We start from the raw sequence: 25,849 nt of genomic DNA, 5'->3' as shown, positions 1-25,849 counted from the left end.
CTCTGCATGTCCTCATCACCCATGGTGAAACTCTGCATGTCCTCATCACCCATGGCGACACTCTGCATGTCCTCATCACCCATGGCGACACTCTGCATGTCCTCATCACCCATGGTGAAACTCTACATGTCCTCAACTCTACATGTCCTCATCACCCATGGTAACACCCTGCATGTCCTCATCACCCATGGTGAAACTCTACATGTCCTCAACTCTACATGTCCTCATCACCCATGGTGACACTCTGCATGTCCTCATCACCCATGGTGACACTGCATGTCCTCATCACCCATGGCGACACTCTGCATGTCCTCATCACCCATGGCGACACTCTGCATGTCCTCATCACCCATGGTGAAACTCTACATGTCCTCGTCACCCATGGTAACACCCTGCATGTCCTCATCACCCATGGTGAAACTCTACATGTCCTCAACTCTACATGTCCTCATCACCCATGGTGACACACTGCATGTCCTCATCACCCATGGTGACACTCTACATGTCCTCATCACCCATGGTGACACTCTACATGTCCTCATCACCCATGGTAACACCCTGCATGTCCTCATCACCCATGGTAACACCATGCATGTCCGCCACTGGACGAAACACGCTGCTAGTCTCTCATATATTATCTCATGAGGTGCCCAGTGCCACAACGAGGACTGGGATGTTTTATCGATCCAACACCCCGAGGACTGGGATGTTTTTCATATCCAACACCCCGAGGACTGGGATGTTTTATCGATCCAACACCCCGAGGACTGGGATGTTTTATCGATCCAACACCCCGAGGACTGGGATGTTTTATCATATCGAGGACTGGGATGTTTTATCGATCCAACCCCGAGGACTGGGATGTTTTATCATATCCAACACCCTGAGGACTGAGATGTTTTCATATCCAACACCCGAGGACTGGGATGTTTTATCGATCCAACACCCCGAGGACTGGGATGTTTTATCGATCCAACACCCCGAGGACTGGGATGTTTTATCATATCCAACACCCCGAGGACTGGGATGTTTTATCGATCCAACACCCCGAGGACTGGGATGTTTTATCATATCCAACACCCCGAGGACTGAGATGTTTTTCATATCCAACACCCGAGGACTGGGATGTTTTTCATCGATCCAACACCCCGAGGACTGGGATGTTTTATCGATCCAACACCCCGAGGACTGAGATGTTTTTCATATCCAACACCCGAGGACTGGGATGTTTTTCATATCCAACACCCCGAGGACTGGGATGGGATGTTTTATCGATCCAACACCCCGAGGACTGAGATGTTTTTCATATCCAACACCCGAGGACTGGGATGTTTTTCATATCCAACACCCCGAGGACTGAGATGTTTTTCATATCCAACACCCTGAGGACTGAGATGTTTTTCATATCCAACACCCCGAGGACTGAGATGTTTTTCATATCCAACACCCCGAGGACTGAGATGTTTTTCATATCCAACACCCCGAGGACTGGGATATCCAACACCCCGAGGACTGGGATGTTTTTCATATCCAACACCCCGAGGACTGAGATGTTTTTCGATCCAACACCCCGAGGACTGGGAGGACTGACTGGGATGTTTTATCGATCCAACACCCCGAGGACTGGATGTTTTTCATATCCAACACCCCGAGGACTGGGATGTTTTATCGATCCAACACCCGAGGACTGGGATGTTTTATCGATCCAACACCCCGAGGACTCATATCCAACACCCCGAGGAGATGTTTTTCATATCCAACACCCTGAGGACTGGGATGTTTTTTATCCAACACCCCGAGGACTGGGATATCCAACACCCCGAGGACTGAGATGTTTTTCATATCCAACACCCCGAGGACTGAGATGTTTTTCATATCCAACACCCCGAGGACTGAGATGTTTTTTTCCAACACCCCGAGGATCATATCCAACACCCCGAGGACTGAGATGTTTTTCATATCCAACACCCCGAGGACTGGGATGTTTTTCATATCCAACACCCGAGGACTGGGATGTTTTTCATATCCAACACCCCGAGGACTGAGATGTTTTTCATATCCAACACCCCGAGGACTGAGATGTTTTTCATATCCAACACCCGAGGACCATATCCAACACCCCGAGGACTGAGATGTTTTTCATATCCAACACCCCGAGGACTGGGATGTTTTTCATATCCAACACCCCGAGGACTGAGATGTTTTTCATATCCAACACCCCGAGGACTGGGATGTTTTTTTTCAGGACTGGGATGTTTTATCCAACACCCCGAGGACTGAGATGTTTTTCATATCCAACACCCCGAGGACTGAGATGTTTTTCATATCCAACACCCCGAGGACTGGGATGTTTTATCGATCCAACACCCCGAGGACTGGGATGTTTTATCCAACACCCCGAGGACAGATGTTTTCATACCCCGAGGACTGGGATGTTTTATCGATCCAACACTGGGATGTTTTATCGATCCAACACCCCGAGGACTGGGATGTTTTATCGATCCAACACCCCGAGGACTGGGATGTTTTATCGATCCAACACCCCGAGGACTGGGATGTTTTATCGATCCAACACCCCGAGGACTGGGATGTTTTATCGATCCAACACCCCGAGGACTGGGATGTTTTTCATATCCAACACTCTTGACAATCGTGTGTCTGAACGTGGTGAAGGAACTGTGCGTTCTGATGCCCGGGGACCTTGGCAACCGGTAACATGCCCCCCCCCCCCCCCATTGACCAAGCCACTTGAGAGCACTGTTGCCACAGTAAATATTTGGGGATGGAGAGCCCCGAGCCAAACAATCTTGTCGGCGAAACTGGCTCATCACAAATGTATCTGCCTGTCCCTCTCAGGAATCCTGAGAAGAGGCACTGTTTATTCAGAAGCACCGTGCTAGGAGTCCTGTGTGGCTCAGTCGGTAGAGCATGGCGCTTGCAACGCCAAGCGTCGTGGGTTCGATTCCCGCTGGGGCCACCCATATGTAAAAGTAGTGGCCCCAGCCGACTTGTAAGTCGCTTTGGACAAAAGCGTCTGCTAAATGGGATATATCTATTTTTTAGGAGTAGCCTCCTTGTTCGCCTCTTGATCCAAGTAGATCGGCGCTCATTTGCTAATTCTTTGTTAAGCACTCACTCGCTAAATCTCAATCACTCAGAGCCCATCCCAGAGGAGGAGAGAGAAGACGGGCAGGAGGGGATGGTGAGAGTTTCTGCCTTTCCATTGGACCTGAGGGAGCTGCTGCCTAGCGTCAAGGTCTGGTCTGATTGGATGCTTGGACACCCCAACCAATGGAATCCTCCACCTTGCCGTATAGAGTAAGTACACACACACACACACACACACTTACACACACACACTGACACACACACACATTGACACACACACACTGACACACACACACTTACACACACACACACGATGAGCTCTTTTTTCCCTGTTTGTTGCCTGGGTGGGTGTAATTGGCACTCAATTTCAAACGTAATAGACTTTTAATTTTAAAAGATTCTAAGGCACACACACACTTACACACACTGACACACACACACTGACACACACACACACTTACACACACACACACTTACTGACACACACACTGACACACTCACTGACACACACTGACACACACACACACTTACTGACACACACACTGACACACTCACTGACACACACTGACACACACACACTTACTGACACACACACTGACACACACACACACACACACACTCTCCTCTCTCCCCCTGTAGCTGTAGTCTTGATGTGTGGCGTAGCCTGGCAGACCTGTGTAATGCGTTGGCGCGTGTCGACCACGGCGAGGCGCCTCTGTACAAGGCAGACGGGGACGGAGGCGAGGGGGATGAGGAGCTCCGCCTGCTGCTATTGGAGGAGGACAGGCTACTGGCCGGCTTCGTCCCGCTGCTCGCCGCCCCACAGGAACCCTGCTACGTAGACTGCACCGGGGATACAGTGAGTTTATCCACCATACACACACACTAACACACACACTAACACACACACACACTAAACACACACTAACACACACAAAACTATCACACACACACTAACACACACACTAACAAAACCGTATCAGTAGACCCGCTCTCCCCCTTCTCTCCCTCTCCTCCCCTTTCTCCCTCTCCTCCCCTTTCTCTCCCTCTCCTCCCCTTTTCTCTCCCTCTCCCCCCTTTTCTCCCCCCCCTTTCTCCCTCTTCCCCCTTCCAATATTCTCCCTCTCCCCCTTTTCTCCCTCCCCCCCCTTTTCTCCCTATCCCCCCCTTTTCTCCCTCTCCCCCCTTTTCTCCCTCTCCCCCCTCCCTCCTCCCCCTTTCTCCCTCTCCTCCCCCTTTTCTCCCTCCCTCTCCCCCCTTTTCTCCCCTCCCCCCCTTTTCTCCCCCTCTCCCCCCTTTTCCCTCCCCCCCTCCCTCTCCCTCCCTTCCCTTTTCTCCCCTCTCTCCCCCTTTTCTCCCTCTCCCCCCTCTCCCTCTCTCCCCCCCTTTTCTTTCTCCCCCTTTTCTCCCTCCCCCCCTTTTCTCCCTACCTCCCCCCTTTTCTCCCCTCCCCCCTTTCTCCCCTCCCTCCCCCCTTTTCTCCCTCTCTCCCCCCTTTTCCCCTCTCTCCCCCCTCTCCCTCTCCCCCTTTTCTCCCTCTCCCCCCCCTCCCTCTTCTCCCGCTCTCTTCCCCCCCCTTCTCTCCCTCTCTCTCCCTCCCCCTTCTCCCTCTCCCTCTCCTCCCCCTTTTCTCCCTCTCCTCCCCCCTTTTCTCCCTCTCTCCCCCCCTTCTCTGCCTCCCCCTCTCCCTCCCCCTTTCTCCCTCTCCCCCTTTCTCCCCTCCCCCTTTTCTCTCTCCCCCTCACCACCTTCTCTCCCTCTCCCCCTTTTCTCCCTCTCCTCCCCCCCTCTCCCTCTCTCCCTCTCCCCCTTTTCTCCCTCTCTCCCCCCCCCCCCTTCTCCCCCCTCTCCTCCCCCCTTCTCCCTCTCCCCCCTCCCCCCTTTCTCTCCCTCTCCCCCCCCTTTTCTCCTCTCCCCCTCCCCTATCCCCCTTTTCTCCCTCTCCCCCTTTTCTCTCTCCCCCTTTTCTCCCTCCCCACCTTTTCTCTATCCCCCTTTTCTCCCTCTCTCCCCCCTTTCTCCCTCCCCCCTCCCTCTCTCCCCCTTTTCTCCCTCTCCCCCCTTTTCTCTCCCCCTTTCTCCCTATGCCCCCCCCTTTCTCCCTCCTCTCCCCCCTTTTCTCCCTCTCCCCCCTTTTCTCCCTCTCCCCCCTTTTCTCCCCTCTCCCCCCTTTTCTCCCTCTCCCCCCCTTTTCTCCCCTCCCCCCTTTCTCCCAACTCCCCCTTTTCTCCCTCTCCCCCCTTTTCCCTCTCCCCCCTCCCTCTCCCCCTTTTCTCCCTCTCCTCCCCCCTCCCTTCTCTCCCTCCCTTTTCTCCCTCCCCCCCTCTCCCTCTCCTCCCTCTCCCCCCCTTTTCTCCCTCTCCCCCTTTCCCCCTCTCTAGGCGATAGCTGCTGACTGTAAAAGGGTAACAGTATTGAAGTATTTCCTGGAGGCTCTGTGTGGACAGGAAGAACCTCTCCTGGCTTTTAAAGGAGGGAAGTACGTCTCCATGGCAACCTCTCCCCAACCCGGTCTCCCCGGCGACGCCCGCAGCAGGCAGGACTCGCAGACAGAGAGAGGTGTGTCCGTGTCCTGTGTGTCGCTGGCTTTGATCCAAACAACGGAAGTTAAACAGCTGATTCAACCGTGTTTTAATGCTGAACCTCACAACATTGATTTCCATGTAAATGATCAGTTATCATATAGCAACCTTCATGAAGACCTTGGTTAGCTGAGTCGTGTGTGTGTGTGTGTGTGTGTGTGTGTGTGTGTGTGTGTGTGTGTCTCAGTTTTGTAACAAGTCCTTCTCTTCCGTTGCTGTGTCGCAGAGTGATGACGTCATCGTGGAGGCGGAGTCGTCTGTGTCGGACGGTGATGATGGTAGTGAGGATGACATCCGAGAGCTCCGGGCCAGACGCAGCGCCCTCACCAACAAACTGGCTGAGCAGCAGAGACGCAGGGACAAGATACAGGTAACACACACTATATATACACACTATATACACACAGGGACAAGATACAGGTAACACACACTATATACACACTATATACACACAGGGACAAGATACAGGTAACACACACTATATATACACACTATATACACACAGGGACTAGATACAGGTAACACACACTATATATACACACACTATATACACACAGGGACTAGATACAGGTAACACACACTATATATACACACTATATACACACAGGGACAAGATACAGGTAACACACACTATATATACACACTATATACACACAGGGACTAGATACAGGTAACACACACTATATATACACACTATATACACACAGGGACTAGATACAGGTAACACACACTATATATACACACTATATACACACAGGGACTAGATACAGGTAACACACACTATATATACACACTATATACACACAGGGACTAGATACAGGTAACACACACTATATATACACACTATATACACACAGGGACAAGATACAGGTAACACACACTATATACACACTATATACACACAGGGACAAGATACAGGTAACACACACTATATATACACACTATATACACACAGGGACAAGATACAGGTAACACACACTATATATACACACTATATACACACAGGGACAAGATACAGGTAACACACACTATATATACACACTATATACACACAGGGACAAGATACAGGTAACACACACAAGATACAGGTAACACACACTATATATATACACACTATATACACACAGGGACTAGATACAGGTAACACACACTATATAGGTAACACACACTATATACACACAGGGACAAGATACAGGTAACACACACTATATATACACAGGGACTATACAGGTACACACAGGGACTAGATACAGGTAACACACACTATATATACACACTATATACACACAGGGACTAGATACAGGTAACACACACTATATATAGATACAGGTACACACACACAGGGACTAGATACAGGTAACACACACTATATATACACACTATATATACACAGGGACTAGATACAGGTAACACACACTATATATACACACAAGATATATATACACACTATATACACACAGGGACTAGATACAGGTAACACACACTATATACACACACTAGATACAGGTATACACACTATATATACAAGATACAGGTAACACACACTATATATACACACTATATACACACAGGGACAAGATACAGGTAACACACACTATATATACACACTATATACACACAGGGACAAGATACAGGTATACACACACTATATATATACACACAGGGACAAGATACAGGTAACACACTGGCTATATATACACACTATATACACACAGGGACAAGATACAGGTAACACACACTATATATACACACTATATACACACAGGGACTAGATACAGGTAACACACACACACTATATACACACTATATACACACAGGGACAAGATACAGGTAACACACACTATATATACACACTATATACACACAGGGACTAGATACAGGTAACACACACTATATATACACACTATATACACACAGGGACTAGATACAGGTAACACACACTATAGATACAGGTAACACACACTATACACACTATATACACACAGGGACTAGATACAGGTAACACACACTATATATATACTATATATACACAGGGACAAGATACAGGTAACACACACTATATACACACAGGGATAGATATACACACTATATACACACAGGGACTAGATACAGGTAACACACACTATATATACACACTATATACACACTAGATACAGGACTAGATACAGGTAACACACACTATATATACAACACACTATATACACAGGGACACAGGGACTATATATACACACTATATACACACAGGGAGATACAGGTAACACACACTATATATACACACTATATACACACAGGGACTAGATACAGGTAACACACACTATATATACACACTATATACACACAGGGACTAGATACAGGTAACACACACTATATATACACAGGGACTAGATAGGTACACACTATATATACACACAGGGACTAGATACAGGTAACACACACTATATATAGACAGGGACTAGATACAGGTAACACACACTATATACACACATACACACAGGGACAAGATACAGGTAACACACACTATATATAGACAGGGACTATATAACACACACTATATATATATACACACAGGGACACACACTATATATACACACAGGGACTAGATACAGGTAACACACACTATATACACACAGGGTAGATACAGGTAACACACACTATATATACACACTATATATACACACAGGGACAAGATACAGGTAACACACACTATATATACACACTATATACACACAGGGACAAGATACAGGTAACACACACTATATACACACACTATATACAGGGACAAGATACAGGTAACACACACTATATATAGACACTATATACACACAGGGACAAGATACAGGTAACACACACTATATATACACACTATATACACACAGGGACAAGATACAGGTAACACACTATATATACACACTATATACACACAGGGACAAGATACAGGTAACACACACTATATATACACACTATATACACACAGGGACAAGATACAGGTAACACACACTATATATACACACTATATACACACACTATATACACACAGGGACTAGACACAGGTATACACACACTACACACAGGGACAAGATACAGGTAAACACACTATATACACACAGGGACTAGATACAGGTAACACACACTATATATACACACTATATACACACAGGGACTAGATACAGGTAACACACACTATATATACACACTATATACACACAGGGACTAGATACAGGTAACACACACACTACTATATATAACACACACTATATACACACAGGGACAAGATACAGGTAACACACACTATATATACACAGGGACAAGATACAGGTAACACACACTATATATACACACACTATATACACACAGGGACAAGATACAGGTAACACACTATATATACACACTATATATACACAGGGACTAGATACAGGTAACACACACTATATATACACATATATACACACAGGGACAAGATACAGGTAACACACACTATATATACACAGGACAAGATATACTATATACACACTATATATACACACAGGGACAAGATACAGGTAACACACACTATATATACACACAGGGACAAGATACAGGTAACACACACTATATATACACACAGGGACAAGATACAGGTAACACACACTATATATACACACTATATACACACAGGGACAAGATACAGGTAACACACACTACACTATACATACACACACTATATATACACACTATATACACACAGGGACAAGATACAGGTAACACACACACTATATATATACACACTATATATAACACAGGGACATATATACACACAGGGACAAGATACAGGTAACACACACTATATATACACACTATATACACACAGGGACAAGATACAGGTAACACACACTATATATACACACTATATATACACAGGGACAAGATACAGGTAACACACACTATATATACACACAGGGACAAGATACAGGTAACACACACTATATATACTATATACACAGGGACAAGATACAGGTAACACACACTATATATACACACAGGGACAAGATACAGGTAACACACACTATATATACACACTATATACACACAGGGACAAGATACAGGTAACACACACACACACTATATATACACACTATATACACACAGGGACAAGATACAGGTAACACACACTATATATACACACTATATACACACAGGGACAAGATACAGGTAACACACACTATATATACACACTATATACACACAGGGACAAGATACAGGTAACACACACTATATACACACACTATATACACACAGGGACAAGATACAGGTAACACACACTATATATACACAGGGACTATATACACACAGGGACAAGATACAGGTAACACACACTATATATACACACTATATACACACAGGGACAAGATACAGGTAACACACACTATATATACACACTATATACACACAGGGACAAGATACAGGTAACACACACACTATATATATACACACAGGGACAAGATACAGGTAACACACACTATATACACACAGGGACAAGATACAGGTAACACACACTATATACACACAGGGACAAGATACAGGTAACACACAGGGACTACACACAGGGACTAGATACAGGTAACACACACTATATACACACAGGGACAAGATACAGGTAACACACACTACACACTATATATACACACTATATACACACAGGGACTAGATACAGGTAACACACACTATATATACACACTATATACAGGGACACAGGGACACAGATACAGGTAACACACACTATATACACACAGGGACAAGATACAGGTAACACACACTATATACACACAGGGACTAGATACAGGTAACACACACTATATATACACTATATACAGGGACTAGATATAACACACATATATACACACAGGGACAAGATACAGGTAACACACACTATACACACAGGGATAGATACAGGTAACACACACTATATATACACAGGGACAAGATACAGGTAACACACACTATATAAACACACTATATACACACATACACACAGGGACAAGATACAGGTAACACACACTATATATACACACAGGGACTAGATACAGGTACACACTATATACACACAGGGACAAGATACAGGTAACACACACTATATACACACAGGGACAAGACACAGGTAACACACACTATATACACACAGGGACAAGATCAGGTAACACACACTATATATACACACAGGGACAAGATACAGGTAACACACACTATATACACAGGGATATACACACTACACTATATACACACAGGGACTAGATACAGGTAACACACACTATATATATACACACACTATATACACACAGGGACTAGATACAGGTAACACACACTATATACACACTATACAGGGACTAGATACAGGTAACACACACTATATATACACACTATATATACACACAGGGACTAGATACAGGTAACACACACATATATACACACACTATATACACACAGGGACAAGATACAGGTAACACACACTATATATACACACTATATACACACAGGGACTAGATACAGGTAACACACACTATATATACACTATATATACACACAGGGACTAGATACAGGTAACACACACTATATATACACAGGGACACTATATACACATATACACACAGGGACAAGATACAGGTAACACACACTATATATACACACTATATACACACAGGGACTAGATACAGGTAACACACACTATATATACACACTATATACACACAGGGACTAGATACAGGTAACACACACTATATATACACACACACAGGGACTAGATACACTATATACACACAGGGACTAGATACAGGTAACACACACACTATATACACACAGGGACTAGATACAGGTAACACACACTATATATACACACTATATACACACAGGGACAAGATACAGGTAATACACACTATATACACACAGGGACTAGATACAGGTAACACACACTATATATACACACTATATACACACAGGGACAAGATACAGGTAACACACACTATATATACACACTATATATACACAGGGACAAGATACAGGTAACACACACTATATATATACACACAGGGACAAGATACAGGTAACACACACTATATATACACACTATATACACACAGGGACAAGATACAGGTAACACACACTATATATACACACTATATACACACAGGGACAAGATACAGGTAACACACACTATATACACACACTATATACACACAGGGACAAGATACAGGTACACTATACACACACTATATACACACAGGGACTAGATACAGGTAACACACACTATATATAAACACACTATATACACACAGGGACAAGATACAGGTAACACACACTATATATACACACACTATATACACACAGGGACAAGATACAGGTAACACACACTATATATACACACTATATACACATATATACACACAGGGACAAGATACAGGTAACACACACTATATATACACACACACTATATACACAGGGACAAGATACAGGTAACACACACAAGATATATACACACTATATATACACACTATATACACACAGGGACTAGATACAGGTAACACACACTATATATATATACACACAGGGATAGATACATATACACACACTATATATACACACTATATATACACAGGGACAAGATACAGGTAACACACACTATATATACACACTATATATACACACAGGGACTAGATACAGGTAACACACACTATATATAACACACACTATATACACACAGGGACAAGATACAGGTAACACACACTATATATACACATATACACACAGGGACTAGATACAGGTACACACTATATACACACAGGGACTATATAACACACACTATATATACACACAGGGACAAGATACAGGTAACACACACTATATATACACACTATATACACACAGGGACAAGATACAGGTAACACACACTATATACACACATATATACACACTATATATACACACAGGGACAAGATACAGGTAACACACACTATATAAACACACTATATACACACAGGGACAAGATACAGGTAACACACACTATATAAACACACTATATACACACAGGGACAAGATACAGGTAACACACACTATATATACACACTATATACACACAGGGACTAGATACAGGTAACACACACTATATATACACACTATATACACACAGGGACTAGATACAGGTAACACACACTATATATACACACTATATACACACAGGGACTAGATACAGGTAACACACACTATATATACACTATATATACACACAGGGACTAGATACAGGTAACACACATATATATACACACTATATACACACAGGGACTAGATACATAACACACACTATATAACACATATATACACACAGGGACTAGATACAGGTACACACACTATATATACACATATAGGGACAAGATACACTATATACACACAGGGACTAGATACAGGTAACACACACACACATATATACACACACAGGGACAAGATACAGGTAACACACACTATATATACACTATATACACACAGGGACTAGATACAGGTAACACACACTATATAAACACACTATATACACACAGGGACTAGATACAGGTAACACACACTATATATACACTATATACACACAGGGACAAGATACAGGTAACACACACTATATATACACACTATATACACACAGGGACAAGATACAGGTAACACACACTATATATACACACTATATACACACAGGGACAAGATACAGGTAACACACACTATATATACACTATATACACAGGGACTAGATACAGGTAACACACACTATATATACACTATATATACACACTATATACACACAGGGACAAGATACAGGTAACACACACTATATATACACACTATATACACACAGGGACAAGATACAGGTAACACACACTATATATACACACACTATATACACACAGGGACAAGATACAGGTAACACACACTATATACACAGGGACTAGATACAGGTAACACACACTATATATACACATATATACACACAGGGACTAGATACAGGTAACACACACTATATATACACACTATATACACACAGGGACAAGATACAGGTAACACACACTATATATACACACAGGGACAAGATACAGGTAACACACACTATATATACACACTATATACACACAGGGACAAGATACAGGTACACTATATATACACAGGGACTATATATACTATATAAACAGGGACTAGATACAGGTAACACACACTATATATACACTATATATACACACAGGGACTAGATACAGGTAACACACACTATATAAACACACTATATACACACAGGGACAAGATACAGGTAACACACACTATATATACACACTATATACACACAGGGACAAGATACAGGTAACACACACTATATACACACAGGGACTAGATACAGGTAACACACACTATATATACACACTATATACACACAGGGACAAGATACAGGTAACACACACTATATACACACTATATACACACAGGGACAAGATACAGGTAACACACACTATATATACACACTATATATACACACAGGGACTAGATACAGGTAACACACACTATATATACAGGGACAGATACAGGTATATACACACAGGGACAAGATACAGGTAACACACACTATATATACACACTATATACACACAGGGACAAGATACAGGTAACACACACTATATACACACTATATATACACACAGGGACTAGATACAGGTAACACACACTATATATATACACTATATACACACAGGGACTAGATACAGGTAACACACACTATATATACACACTATATACACACAGGGACTAGATACAGGTAACACACACTATATATATACACTATATACACACAGGGACTAGATACAGGTAACACAACTATATATATACACTATATACACACAGGGACTAGATACAGGTAACACACACTATATATACACACAGGGATAGATATAACACACACTATATACACACAGGGACTAGATACAGGTAACACACACTATATATACACTATATATACACACAGGGACTAGATACAGGTAACACAACATATATATATATATACATACATACATACATACATACATACACACATACATACATACATACATACACATACACACATACATACTGGGGATTCTACATACACGTGTATGTGGCACACACACACATCTGGGGATTCTGCAGACGTGTGTGTGTGTGTGTGTGTGTGTGTGTGTGTGTGTGTGTGTGTGTGTGTGTGTGTGTGTGTGTGTGTGTGTGTGTGTGTGTGTGTGTGTGTGTGTGTGTGTGTGTTCTGAGTGTGTGTGAGTGTGTGTGTGTGTGTGTGTGTGTGTGAGAGTGTGTACACCATAGGGCTGGGCCGATACCAGTCCGCAATATGTTTTCCACGGCAACAAATGAAAACACAAAGCAGACCAAAACTCTGGTCTTTAAAAACCTGCTGTATGTAACATACTGTGTTCTGCAGCCTGGAAAATAAATCCATGTGAGTCTGGCTGACAACGTGAGTCTGGCTGACAACGTGAGTCTGGCTTACAACGTGAGTCTGGCTGACAACGTGAGTCTGGCTGACAACGTGAGTCTGGCTGACAACGTGAGTCTGGCTGACAACGTGAGTCTGGGTGACAACGTGAGTCTGGGTGACAACGTGAGTCTGGCTGACAACGTGAGTCTGGCTGACAACGTGAGTCTGGCTGACAACGTGAGTCTGGCTGACAACGTGAGTCGGGCTGACAACGTGAGTCTGGCTGACAACGTGAGTCTGGCTGACAACGTGAGTCTGGCTGACAACGTGAGTCTGGCTGACAACGTGAGTCTGGCTGACAACGTGAGTCTGGCTGACAACGTGAGTCTGGCTGACAACGTGAATCTGGCTGACAACGTGAGTCTGGGTGACAACGTGAGTCTGGGTGACAACGTGAGTCTGGCTGACAACGTGAGTCTGGCTGACAACGTGAGTCTGAGTGACATCATAAGGGCTGTTGGAAGTTAAATCCACTTCCTGTTTTGTTTCCTTGCCATGATCCTAAAAACTATCGTGATTCTGGTATCACCTGGTCCCTAGTATACTTTATGTAGACCAAGGAGATGATTGTGGACTAAATGAAAAAGAGGACCGATCACGCCCCCATTCTAATCGACGGGGCTGTAGTGGAGCAGGTTGAGAGCTTCAAGGTCCTTGGTGTCCACATCACCAACAAACTAGAATGGTCCAAGCACACCAAGACAGTCATGAAGAGGTCACGGCAAAACCTATTCCCCTTCAGGAAACTAAAAAGATTTGGCATGGGTGCTAACATCCTCAAAAGGTTCTTCAGCTGCACCATCGAGAGCATTCTGACCGTTTGCATCACTGCCTGGTACGGCCTCCAACCGCAAGCCACTACAGATGGTAGTGCGAATGGCCCAGTACATCACTGGGGCCAAGAGGCCCAACATCCAGGACCTCAATACCAGGCGGTGTCAGAGGAAGGTCCTGAAAATTGTCAGACTCCAGCCACTCCAGTCATTAACACTTCTCTCTGCTACTGTACAGCAAGTGGTACCGGAGCACCAAGTTGAGGTCCAAGAGGCTTCTCAACAGCTTCTACCCCCAAGCCATAAGACTCCTGAATATCTAATCAAATGGCCACCAGACTATTACATTAACCCCGCCCTATGTTACACCACTGCTACTCTCTGTTGTTATCATCTATGCATGGTCACTTTAATAACTACATGTACATACTACCTTGACTAACCGGTTCCCCCGCACATTGACTCTGTAGCCTCCCGGTACCCCCTGTATATAGCCTCCACATTGACTCCGTGACCGTAATACCCTGTATATAGCCTCCACATTGACTCTGTACCGGTACCCCCTGTATATAGCCTCCACATTGACTCTGTACCCCCGGTAGCCTCCCCCTGTATATAGCCTCCACATTGACTCTGTACCGGTACCCCCTGTATATAGCCTCCACATTGACTCTGTACCGTAATACCCTGTATATAGCCTCCACACTGACTCTGTACCGGTACCCCCTGTATATAGCCTCCACATTGACTCTGTACCGTAATACCCTGTATATAGCCTCCACATTGACTCTGTACCGGTACCCCCTGTATATAGCCTCCACATTGACTCTGTACCGGTACCCCCTGTATATAGCCTCCACATTGACTCTGTACCGTAATACCCTGTATACCCCTGTATATAGCCTCCACATCTGACTCTGTAGCCTCCGGTACCCCCTGTATATAGCCTCCACATTGACTCTGTACCGGTACCCCCTGTATATAGTCTCCACATTGACTCTGTACCAGTACCCCCTGTATATAGCCTCCACATTGACTCTGTACCGGTGCCCCCTGTATATAGCCTCCACATTGACTCTGTACCGGTACCCCCTGTATATAGCCTCCACATTGACTCTGTACTCACTATTGTTATTTCACTGCTGCTCTTTAATTACTTGTTACTTTTATTTCTTATTCTGTTTTACATTTTTTTAACTGCATTGTTGGTTAGGGGCTCGTAATTAAACATTTCACTGTAAGGTCTACTACACCTGTTGTATTCAGCATTTCACTGTAAGGTCTACTACACCTGTTGTATTCAGCATTTCACTGTGAGGTCTACTACACCTGTTGTATTCAGCATTTCACTGTAAGGTCTACTACACCTGTTGTATTCAGCATTTCACTGTAAGGTCTACTACACCTGTTGTATGCAGCATTTCACTGTCAGGTCTACTACACCTGTTGTATTCAGCATTTCACTGTGAGGTCTACTACATCTGTTGTATTCAGCATTTCACTGTGAGGTCTACTACACCTGTTGTATTCAGCATTTCACTGTGAGGTCTACTACACCTGTTGTATTCAGCATTTCACTGTGAGGTCTACTACACCTGTTGTATTCAGCATTTCACTGTGAGGTCTACTACACCTGTTGTATTCAGCATTTCACTGTGAGGTCTACTACACCTGTTGTATTCAGCATTTCACTGTGAGGTCTACTACACCTGTTGTATTCAGCATTTCACTGTGAGGTCTACTACACCTGTTGTATTCAGCATTTCACTGTGAGGTCTACTACACCTGTTGTATTCAGCATTTCACTGTGAGGTCTACTACACCTGTTGTATTCAGCATTTCACTGTGAGGTCTACTACACCTGTTGTATTCAGGCGCACGTGACAAACTTTGATTTCATTTTGATTTGTAACCCGTGTGTGTGTGTGCGCGTGTGTGTGTGCGTGCGTGCGTGTGTGTGTTCCCTCCGTCCAGGCGGTGTTACAGACGTGTGGTCAGTTGGAGTTAGAGGTCCGTCCTCTTTTCCTGGTCCCCGACACCAACGGTTTCATCGACCACCTCACCGGCCTCAAGACGCTGCTTCAGGCTGGGACGTACATTGTGGTGGTGCCCCTCATCGGTAACTACCACACACTAACTACCACAGTGAATTCATCTTTTTTTAAATGTTTTTATTTCACCTTTATTTAACCAGGTGGGCTAGTTGAGAACAAGTTCTCATTTGCAACTGCGACCTGGCCAAGATAAAGCATAGCAGTGTGAACAGACAACACAGAGTTACACATGGAGTAAACAATTAACAAGTCAATAACACAGTAGGAAAAAAAAGGGGAGTCTATATACAATGTGTGCAAAAGGCATGAGGAGGTAGGCGAATAATTACAATTTTGCAGATTAACACTGGATTGATAAATAATCAGATGGTCATGTACAGGTAGAGATATTGGTGTGCAAAAGAGCAGAAAAATATATAAATAAAAACAGTATGGGGATGAGGTAGGTGAAAATGGGTGGGCTATTTACCAATAGACTATGTACACCTGCAGCGATCGGTTAGCTGCTCAGATAGCAGATGTTTGAAGTTGGTGAGGGAGATTAAAGTCTCCAACTTCAGCGATGTTTGCAATTCGTTCCAGTCACAGGCAGCAGAGAACTGGAAGGAAAGGCGGCCAAATGAGGTGTTGGCTTTAGGGATGATCAGTGAGATACACCTGCTGGTGCGCGTGCTACGGATAGGTGTTGCCATCGTGACCAGTGAACTGAGATAAGGCGGAGCTTTACCTAGCATGGACTTGTAGATGACCTGGAGCCAGTGGGTCTGGCGACGAATATGTAGCGAGGGCCAGCCGACTAGAGCATACAAGTCGCAGTGGTGGGTAGTATAAGGTGCTTTAGTGACAAAACGGATGGCACTGTGATAAACTGCATCCAGTTTGCTGAGTAGAGTGTTGGAAGCAATTTTGTAGATGACATCGCCAAAGTCGAGGATCGGTAGGATAGTCAGTTTTACTAGGGTAAGTTTGGCGGCGTGAGTGAAGGAGGCTTTGTTGCGGAATAGAAAGCCGACTCTTGATTTGATTTTCGATTGGAGATGTTTGATATGAGTCTGGAAGGAGAGTTTACAGTCTAGCCAGACACCTACGTACTTATAGATGTCCACATATTCAAGGTCGGAACCATCCAGGGTGGTGATGCTCGTCGGGCATGCGGGTGCAGGTAGCGATTGTTTGAAAAGCATGCATTTGGTTTTACTAGCGTTTAATAGCAGTTGGAGGCCACGGAAGGAGTATTGTATGGCATTGAAGCTTGTTTGGAGGTTAGATAGCACAGTGTCCAAGGACGGGCCGGAAGCATATAGAATGGTGTTGTCTGCGTAGAGGTGGATCAGGGAATCGCCCGCAGCAAGAGCAACATCATTGATATATACAGAGAAAAGAGTCGGCCCGAGAATTGAACCCTGTGGCACCCCCACAGAGACTGCCAGAGGACCGGACAGCATGCCCTTCGATTTGACACACTGAACTCTGTCTGCAAAGTAATTGGTGAACCAGGCAAGGGAGTCATCCGAAAAACCTAGACTACTGAGTCTGCCGATAAGAATATGGTGATTGACAGAGTCGAAAGCCTTGGCCAGGTCGATGAAGACGGCTGCACAGTACTGTCTTTTATCGATGATGGTTATGATATCGTTTAGTACCTTGAGTGTTGCTGAGGTGCACCCGTGACCGGCTCGGAAACCAGATTGCACAGCTGAGAAGGTACGGTGGAATTCGAGATGGTCAGTGACCTGTTTGTTGACTTGGCTTTCGAAGACCTTAGATAGGCAGGGCAGGATGGATATAGGTCTGTAACAGTTTGGGTCCAGGGTGTCTCCCCCTTTGAAGAGGGGGATGACTGCGGCAGCTTTCCAATCCTTGGGGATCTCAGACGATATGGAAGAGAGGTTGAACAGGCTGGTGATAGGGGTTGCGACAATGGCGGCGGATAGTTTCAGAAATAGGGGGTCCAGATTGTCAAGCTCAGCTGATTTGTACGGGTCCAGGTTTTGCAGCTCTTTCAGAACATCTGCTATCTGGATTTGGGTAAAGGAGAACCTGGAGAGGCTTGGGCGAGGAGCTGCGGGGGGGACGGAGCTGTTGGCCGAGGTTGGAGTAGCTAGGCGGAAGGCATGGCCAGCCGTTAAGAAATGCTTGTTGAAGTTTTCGATAATCATGGATTTATCGGTGGTGACCGTGTTACCTAGCCTCAGTGCAGTGGGCAGCTGGGAGGAGGTGCTCTTGTTCTCCATGGACTTCAGTGTCCCAGAACTTTTTGGATTTGGAGCTACAGGATGCAAACTTCTACCTGAAGAAGCTGGCCTTAGCTTTCCTGACTGACTGCGTGTATTGGTTCCTGACTTCCCTGAACAGTTGCATATTGCGGGGACTATTCGATGCTATTGCAGTCCGCCACAGGATGTTTTTGTGCTGGTCGAGGGCAGTCAGGTCTGGAGTGAACCAAGGGCTGTATCTGTTCTTAGTTCTGCATTTTTTGAACGGAGCATGCTTATCTAAAATGGTGAGGAAGTTACTTTTAAAGAATGACCAGGCATCCTCAACTGACGGGATGAGGTCAATGTCCTTCCAGGATACCCGGGCCAGGTCGATTAGAAAGGCCTGCTCACAGAAGTGTTTTAGGGAGCGTTTGACAGTGATGAGGGGTGGTCGTTTGACTGCGGCTCCGTAGCGGATACAGGTAATGAGGCAGTGATTGCTGAGATCCTGGTTGAAGACAACGGAGGTGTATTTGGAGGGCCAGTTGGTCAGGATGACGTCTATGAGGGTGCCCTTGCTTACAGAGTTAGGGTTGTACCTGGTGGGTTCCTTGATGATTTGTGTGAGATTGAGGGCATCTAGCTTAGATTGTAGGACTGCCGGGGTGTTAAGCATATCCCAGTTTAGGTCACCTAACAGAACAAACTCTGAAGCTAGATGGGGGGCGATCAATTCACAAATGGTGTCCAGGGCACAGCTGGGAGCTGAGGGGGTTCGGTAGCAGGCGGCAACAGTGAGAGACTTATTTCTGGAGAGAGTAATTTTCAAAATTAGTAGTTCGAACTGTTTGGGTATGGACCTGGAAAGTATGACATTACTTTGCAGGCTCTCTCTGCAGTAGACTGCAACTCCTCCCCCTTTGGCAGTTCTATCTTGACAGAAAATGTAGCTGGGTATGGACATCTCTGAATTTTTGGTGGACTTCCTGAGCCAGGATTCAGACACGGCAAGGACATCAGGGTTGGCAGAGTGTGCTAAAGCAGTGAGTAAAACAAACTTAGGGAGGAGGCTTCTGATGTTGACATGCAATGAAACCAAGGCTTTTTCGATCACAGAAGTCAACAAATGAGGGTGCCTGGGGACATGCAGGGCCTGGGTTTACCTCCACATCACCCGCGGAACAGAGAAGGAGTAGTATGAGGGTGCGGCTAAAGGCTATCAAAACTGGTCGCCTAGAGCATTGGGGACAGAGAATAAGAGGAGCAGGTTTCTGGGCATGGTAGAATATATTCAGGGCATAATGCACAGACAGGGGTATGGTGGGGTGGGGGTACAGCGGAGGTAAGCCAAAACACTTCAGGGACTCCACACCCTTTGACTTTTATCACACATTTTGTTGTGTTTCCATACAGCCCGAATTTTAAATTGATTAAATGTAGATTTAATCAATTTAAATACACCAATAATGTCACGGTGGAATTATGTTTGTAGAAATGTTTACAAAATTAATTAAAAGTGAAAAGTTGGCCTAAATAAGTTCACGTGTTTAATAAGTCACTATTATTGCACACTCACTGTGTCCAAAAATAGTTTTTAACGTGATTTTTGTACGACTACCCCAACACATATAATTATCTGTAAGGTCCCTCAGTCGAGCAGTGAATTTCAAACACAGATTACATTTACATTTAAGTCATTTAGCAGACGCTCTTATCCAGAGCGACTTACAAATTGGTGAATTCACCTTCTGACATCCAGTGGAACAGCCACTTTACAATAGTGCATCTAAATCATTTAAGGGGGGGGGTGAGAAGGATTACTTATCCTATCCTAGGTATTCCTTGAAGAGGTGGGGTTTCAGGTGTCTCCGGAAGGTGGTGATTGACTCCGCTGTCCTGGCGTCGTGAGGGAGTTTGTTCCACCATTGGGGGGCCAGAGTTTGGGGGGCCACAGTTTTGACTGGGCTGAGCGGGAACTGTACTTCCTCAGTGGTAGGGAGGCGAGCAGGCCAGAGGTGGATGAACGCAGTGCCCTTGTTTGGGTGTAGGGCCTGATCAGAGCCTGGAGGTACTGCGGTGCCGTTCCCCTCACAGCTCCGTAGGCAAGCACCATGGTCTTGTAGCGGATGCGAGCTTCAACTGGAAGCCAGTGGAGAGAGCGGAGGAGCGGGGTGACGTGAGAGAACTTGGGAAGGTTGAACACCAGACGGGCTGCGGCGTTCTGGATGAGTTGTAGGGGTTTAATGGCACAGGCAGGGAGCCCAGCCAACAGCGAGTTGCAGTAATCCAGACGGGAGATGACAAGTGCCTGGATTAGGACCTGCGCCGCTTCCTGTGTGAGGCAGGGTCGTACTCTGCGGATGTTGTAGATTCAACCACAAAGACCAGGGAGGTCTTCCAATGGCTCGCAAAGAAGGGCACCTATAGCTGAAATAGGTAAACATTTTAAAAAGCAGACATTGAATATCCCTTTGAGCATGGTGAAGTTATTAATTTCACTTTGGATGGTGTATCAATACACCCAGTCACTACAAAGATACAGGCGCCCTTCCTAACTCAGTTGCCGGAGAGGAAGGAAACCGCTCACGAATTTCACCATGAGGCCAATGAAATAAATAAAATAGTTAGAGTTTAATGGCAGTGACGTGTGACCTGAGGATGGATCAAGAACAGTGTAGTTACTCCACAATAGTAACATATTTGACAGAGTAAGAAGAAAGCCTGTACTGAATAAAAATATTCCAAAACATCCTATTTTCAACAAGGCACTAAAGTAATACTGCAAAAAAATCTGGCAAACACAACACATCACCGAGTACCACTCCTCATATTTTCAAGCATGGTGGTGGCTGCATCATGTCATGGGTATGCTTGTCATTGGCAAGGACGAGGGAGTTTGTTTTTTAGGATTAAAAAAACAAAACGGAATAGAGCTAAGCACAGGCAAAATCCTTTAGGAAACCCTGGTTCAGTCTGCTTTCCAACAGACACTGAGAGACATTCACCTTACATCAGGACAATAACCTCAAACAGAAGGCCAAATATACACTGGGCGGCAGGTAGCCTAATGGTTAGAGTGTAGGGCGGCAGTGTAGCCTAGTGGTTAGAGTGTAGGGGCGGCAGGTAGCCTAGTGGTTAGAGTGTAGGGGCGGCAGTGTAGCCTAGTGGTTAGAGTGTAGGGGAGGCAGGTAGCCTAGTGGTTAGAGTGTAGGGCGGCAGTGTAGCCTAGTGGTTAGAGTGTAGGGACGGCAGGTAGCCTAGTGGTTAGAGTGTAGGGGCGGCAGGTAGCCTAGTGGTTAGAGTGTAGGGGCGGCAGTGTAGCCTAGTGGTTAGTGTGTAGGGGCGGGAGTGTAGCCTAGTGGTTAGAGTGTAGGGGCTGCAGGTAGCCTAGTGGTTAGAGTGTAGGGGCGGCAGTGTAGCCTAGTGGTTAGAGTGTAGGGGCGGTAGGTAGCCTAGTGGTTAGAGTGTAGGGGCGGCAGTGTAGCCTAGTGGTTAGAGTGTAGGGGCGGCAGGTAGCCTAGTGGTTAGAGTGTAGCCTAGTGGTTAGAGTGTTGGGGGGGGGGGGCAGGTAGTCTAGTGGTTAGAGTGTAGGGGCGGTAGGTAGCCTAGTGGTTAGAGTGTAGGGGCGGCAGGTAGCCTAGTGGTTAGAGTGTAGGGGCGGCAGTGTAGCCTAGTGGTTAGAGTGTAGGGGCGGCAGGTAGCCTAGTGGTTAGAGTGTAGGGCCGGCAGGTAGCCTAGTGGTTAGAGTGTAGGGGAGGTAGGTAGTCTAGTGGTTAGAGTGTAGGGGCGGCAGGTAGCCTAGTGGTAAAGAGTGTAGGGGCGGCAGGTAGCCTAGTGGTAAAGAGTGTAGGGGCGGCAGGTAGCCTAGTGGTTAGAGTGTAGGGGCGGCAGGTAGCCAACAACCAACTTGACAGAGCTTGAAGAATTTTTAAAAAATGACTCTACCCTAGCCTATCCTACTCTACCCTAGCCTATCCTACTCTAGCCTATCCTACTCTACTCCTACTCTAACCCAACTGTGGCTCAGTCGGTAGAGCATGGCGCTTGCAACGCCAAGCGTCGTGGGTTCGATTCCCGCTGGGGCCACCCATATGTAAAAGTATTGGCCCCAGCCGACTTGTAAGTCGCTTTGGACAAAAGCGTCTGCTAAATGGGATATATTATTATATTACTCTAGCCTATCCTACTCTACTCTAGCCTACCCTACTCTACTCTAGCCTATCCTACTCTAGCCTACCCTACTCTACTCTAGCCTATCCTACTCTACCCTAGCCTATCCTACTCTACTCTAGCCTACCCTACTCTACTCTAGCCTATCCTACTCTACCCTACTCTACTCTAGCCTATCCTACACTACTCTACCCTATCCTACTCTACTCTAGCCTACCCTACTCTACCCTAGCCTATCTGACTCTACCCTACTCTACCCTAGCCTATCCTACACTACTCTACCCTATCCTACTCTACCCTGGCCTATCCTACTCTAGCCTACCCTACTCTACTCTAGCCTATCCTACTCTAACCTACTCTACCCTAGCCGACCCGAGCCTAGCCTATCCTACACTACTCTACCCTACCCTACTCTACCTTAGCCTATCCTACCCTACTCTAGCCTATCCTACTCTACCCTAGCCTATCCTACTCTACCCTAGCCTATCCTACTCTAGCCTACCCTACTCTACTCTAGCCTATCCTACTCTACCCTGGCCTATCCTACTCTACCCTACTCTACTCTACCCTACCCTACTCTACCCTAGCCAACCCGAGCCTATCCTACACTACTCTACCCTAGCCTATCCTACACTACTCTACCCTATCCTACTCTACCCTATCCTACACTACTCTACCCTAGCCTATCCTACTCTACCCTAGCCTATCCTACACTACTCTACCCTATCCTACTCTACCCTATCCTACACTACCCTACCTTAGCCTATCCTACTCTACCCTGGCCTATCCTACTCTAGCCTATCCTACTCTACCCTAGCCGACCCTACCCTACTCTACCCTAGCCGACCCGAGACTAGACGACCCTACTCTACCCTAGCCGATCCTACTCTACTCTACCCTAGCCGACCCGAGACTAGACGACCCTACTCTACCCTACCCTATCCTACTCTACCCTAGCCTATCCTACACTACTCTACCCTATCCTACTCTACCCTATCCTACACTACTCTACCCTATCCTACTCTACCCTATCCTACACTACTCTACCCTAGCCGACCCGAGACTATACGACCCTACTCTACCCTACCCTATCCTACTCTACCCTAGCCTATCCTACACTACTCTACCCTATCCTACTCTACCCTATCCTACACTACCCTACCTTAGCCTATCCTACTCTACCCTAGCCTATCCTACACTACTCTACCCTATCCTACTCTACCCTATCCTACACTACCCTACCTTAGCCTATCCTACTCTACCCTAGCCTATCCTACACTACTCTACCCTATCCTACTCTACCCTATCCTACACTACCCTACCTTAGCCTATCCTACTCTACCCTGGCCTATCCTACTCTACCCTATCCTACTCTACCCTATCCTACTCTACCCTATCCTACTCTACCCTATCCTACTCTACCCTAGCCTATCCTACTCTACCCTAGCCT

At 45.5% G+C, this 25,849-nt stretch overlaps 1 protein-coding gene across 1 annotated transcript in view; it reads left to right on the top strand.

Annotated features, from left to right (window-relative positions):
- Positions 1-25,849, top strand: part of LOC135551072 (telomerase-binding protein EST1A-like) — a 55,841-nt gene that overhangs the window by 20,431 nt on the left and 9,561 nt on the right. The window contains 5 exon segments of the mRNA XM_064982464.1: positions 3,159-3,318; positions 3,748-3,967; positions 5,490-5,669; positions 5,917-6,060; positions 17,952-18,096. Of these exon segments, the coding sequence (XP_064838536.1) occupies positions 3,159-3,318; positions 3,748-3,967; positions 5,490-5,669; positions 5,917-6,060; positions 17,952-18,096 (849 nt within the window).

Source organism: Oncorhynchus masou, chromosome 12 (assembly GCF_036934945.1).
Source record: "Oncorhynchus masou masou isolate Uvic2021 chromosome 12, UVic_Omas_1.1, whole genome shotgun sequence".
NCBI classification, from domain to species: Eukaryota; Metazoa; Chordata; class Actinopteri; order Salmoniformes; family Salmonidae; genus Oncorhynchus; species Oncorhynchus masou.
Note: the sequence above shows the minus strand (reverse complement) of the source record. Positions and strands in the feature narration are given on the sequence as shown.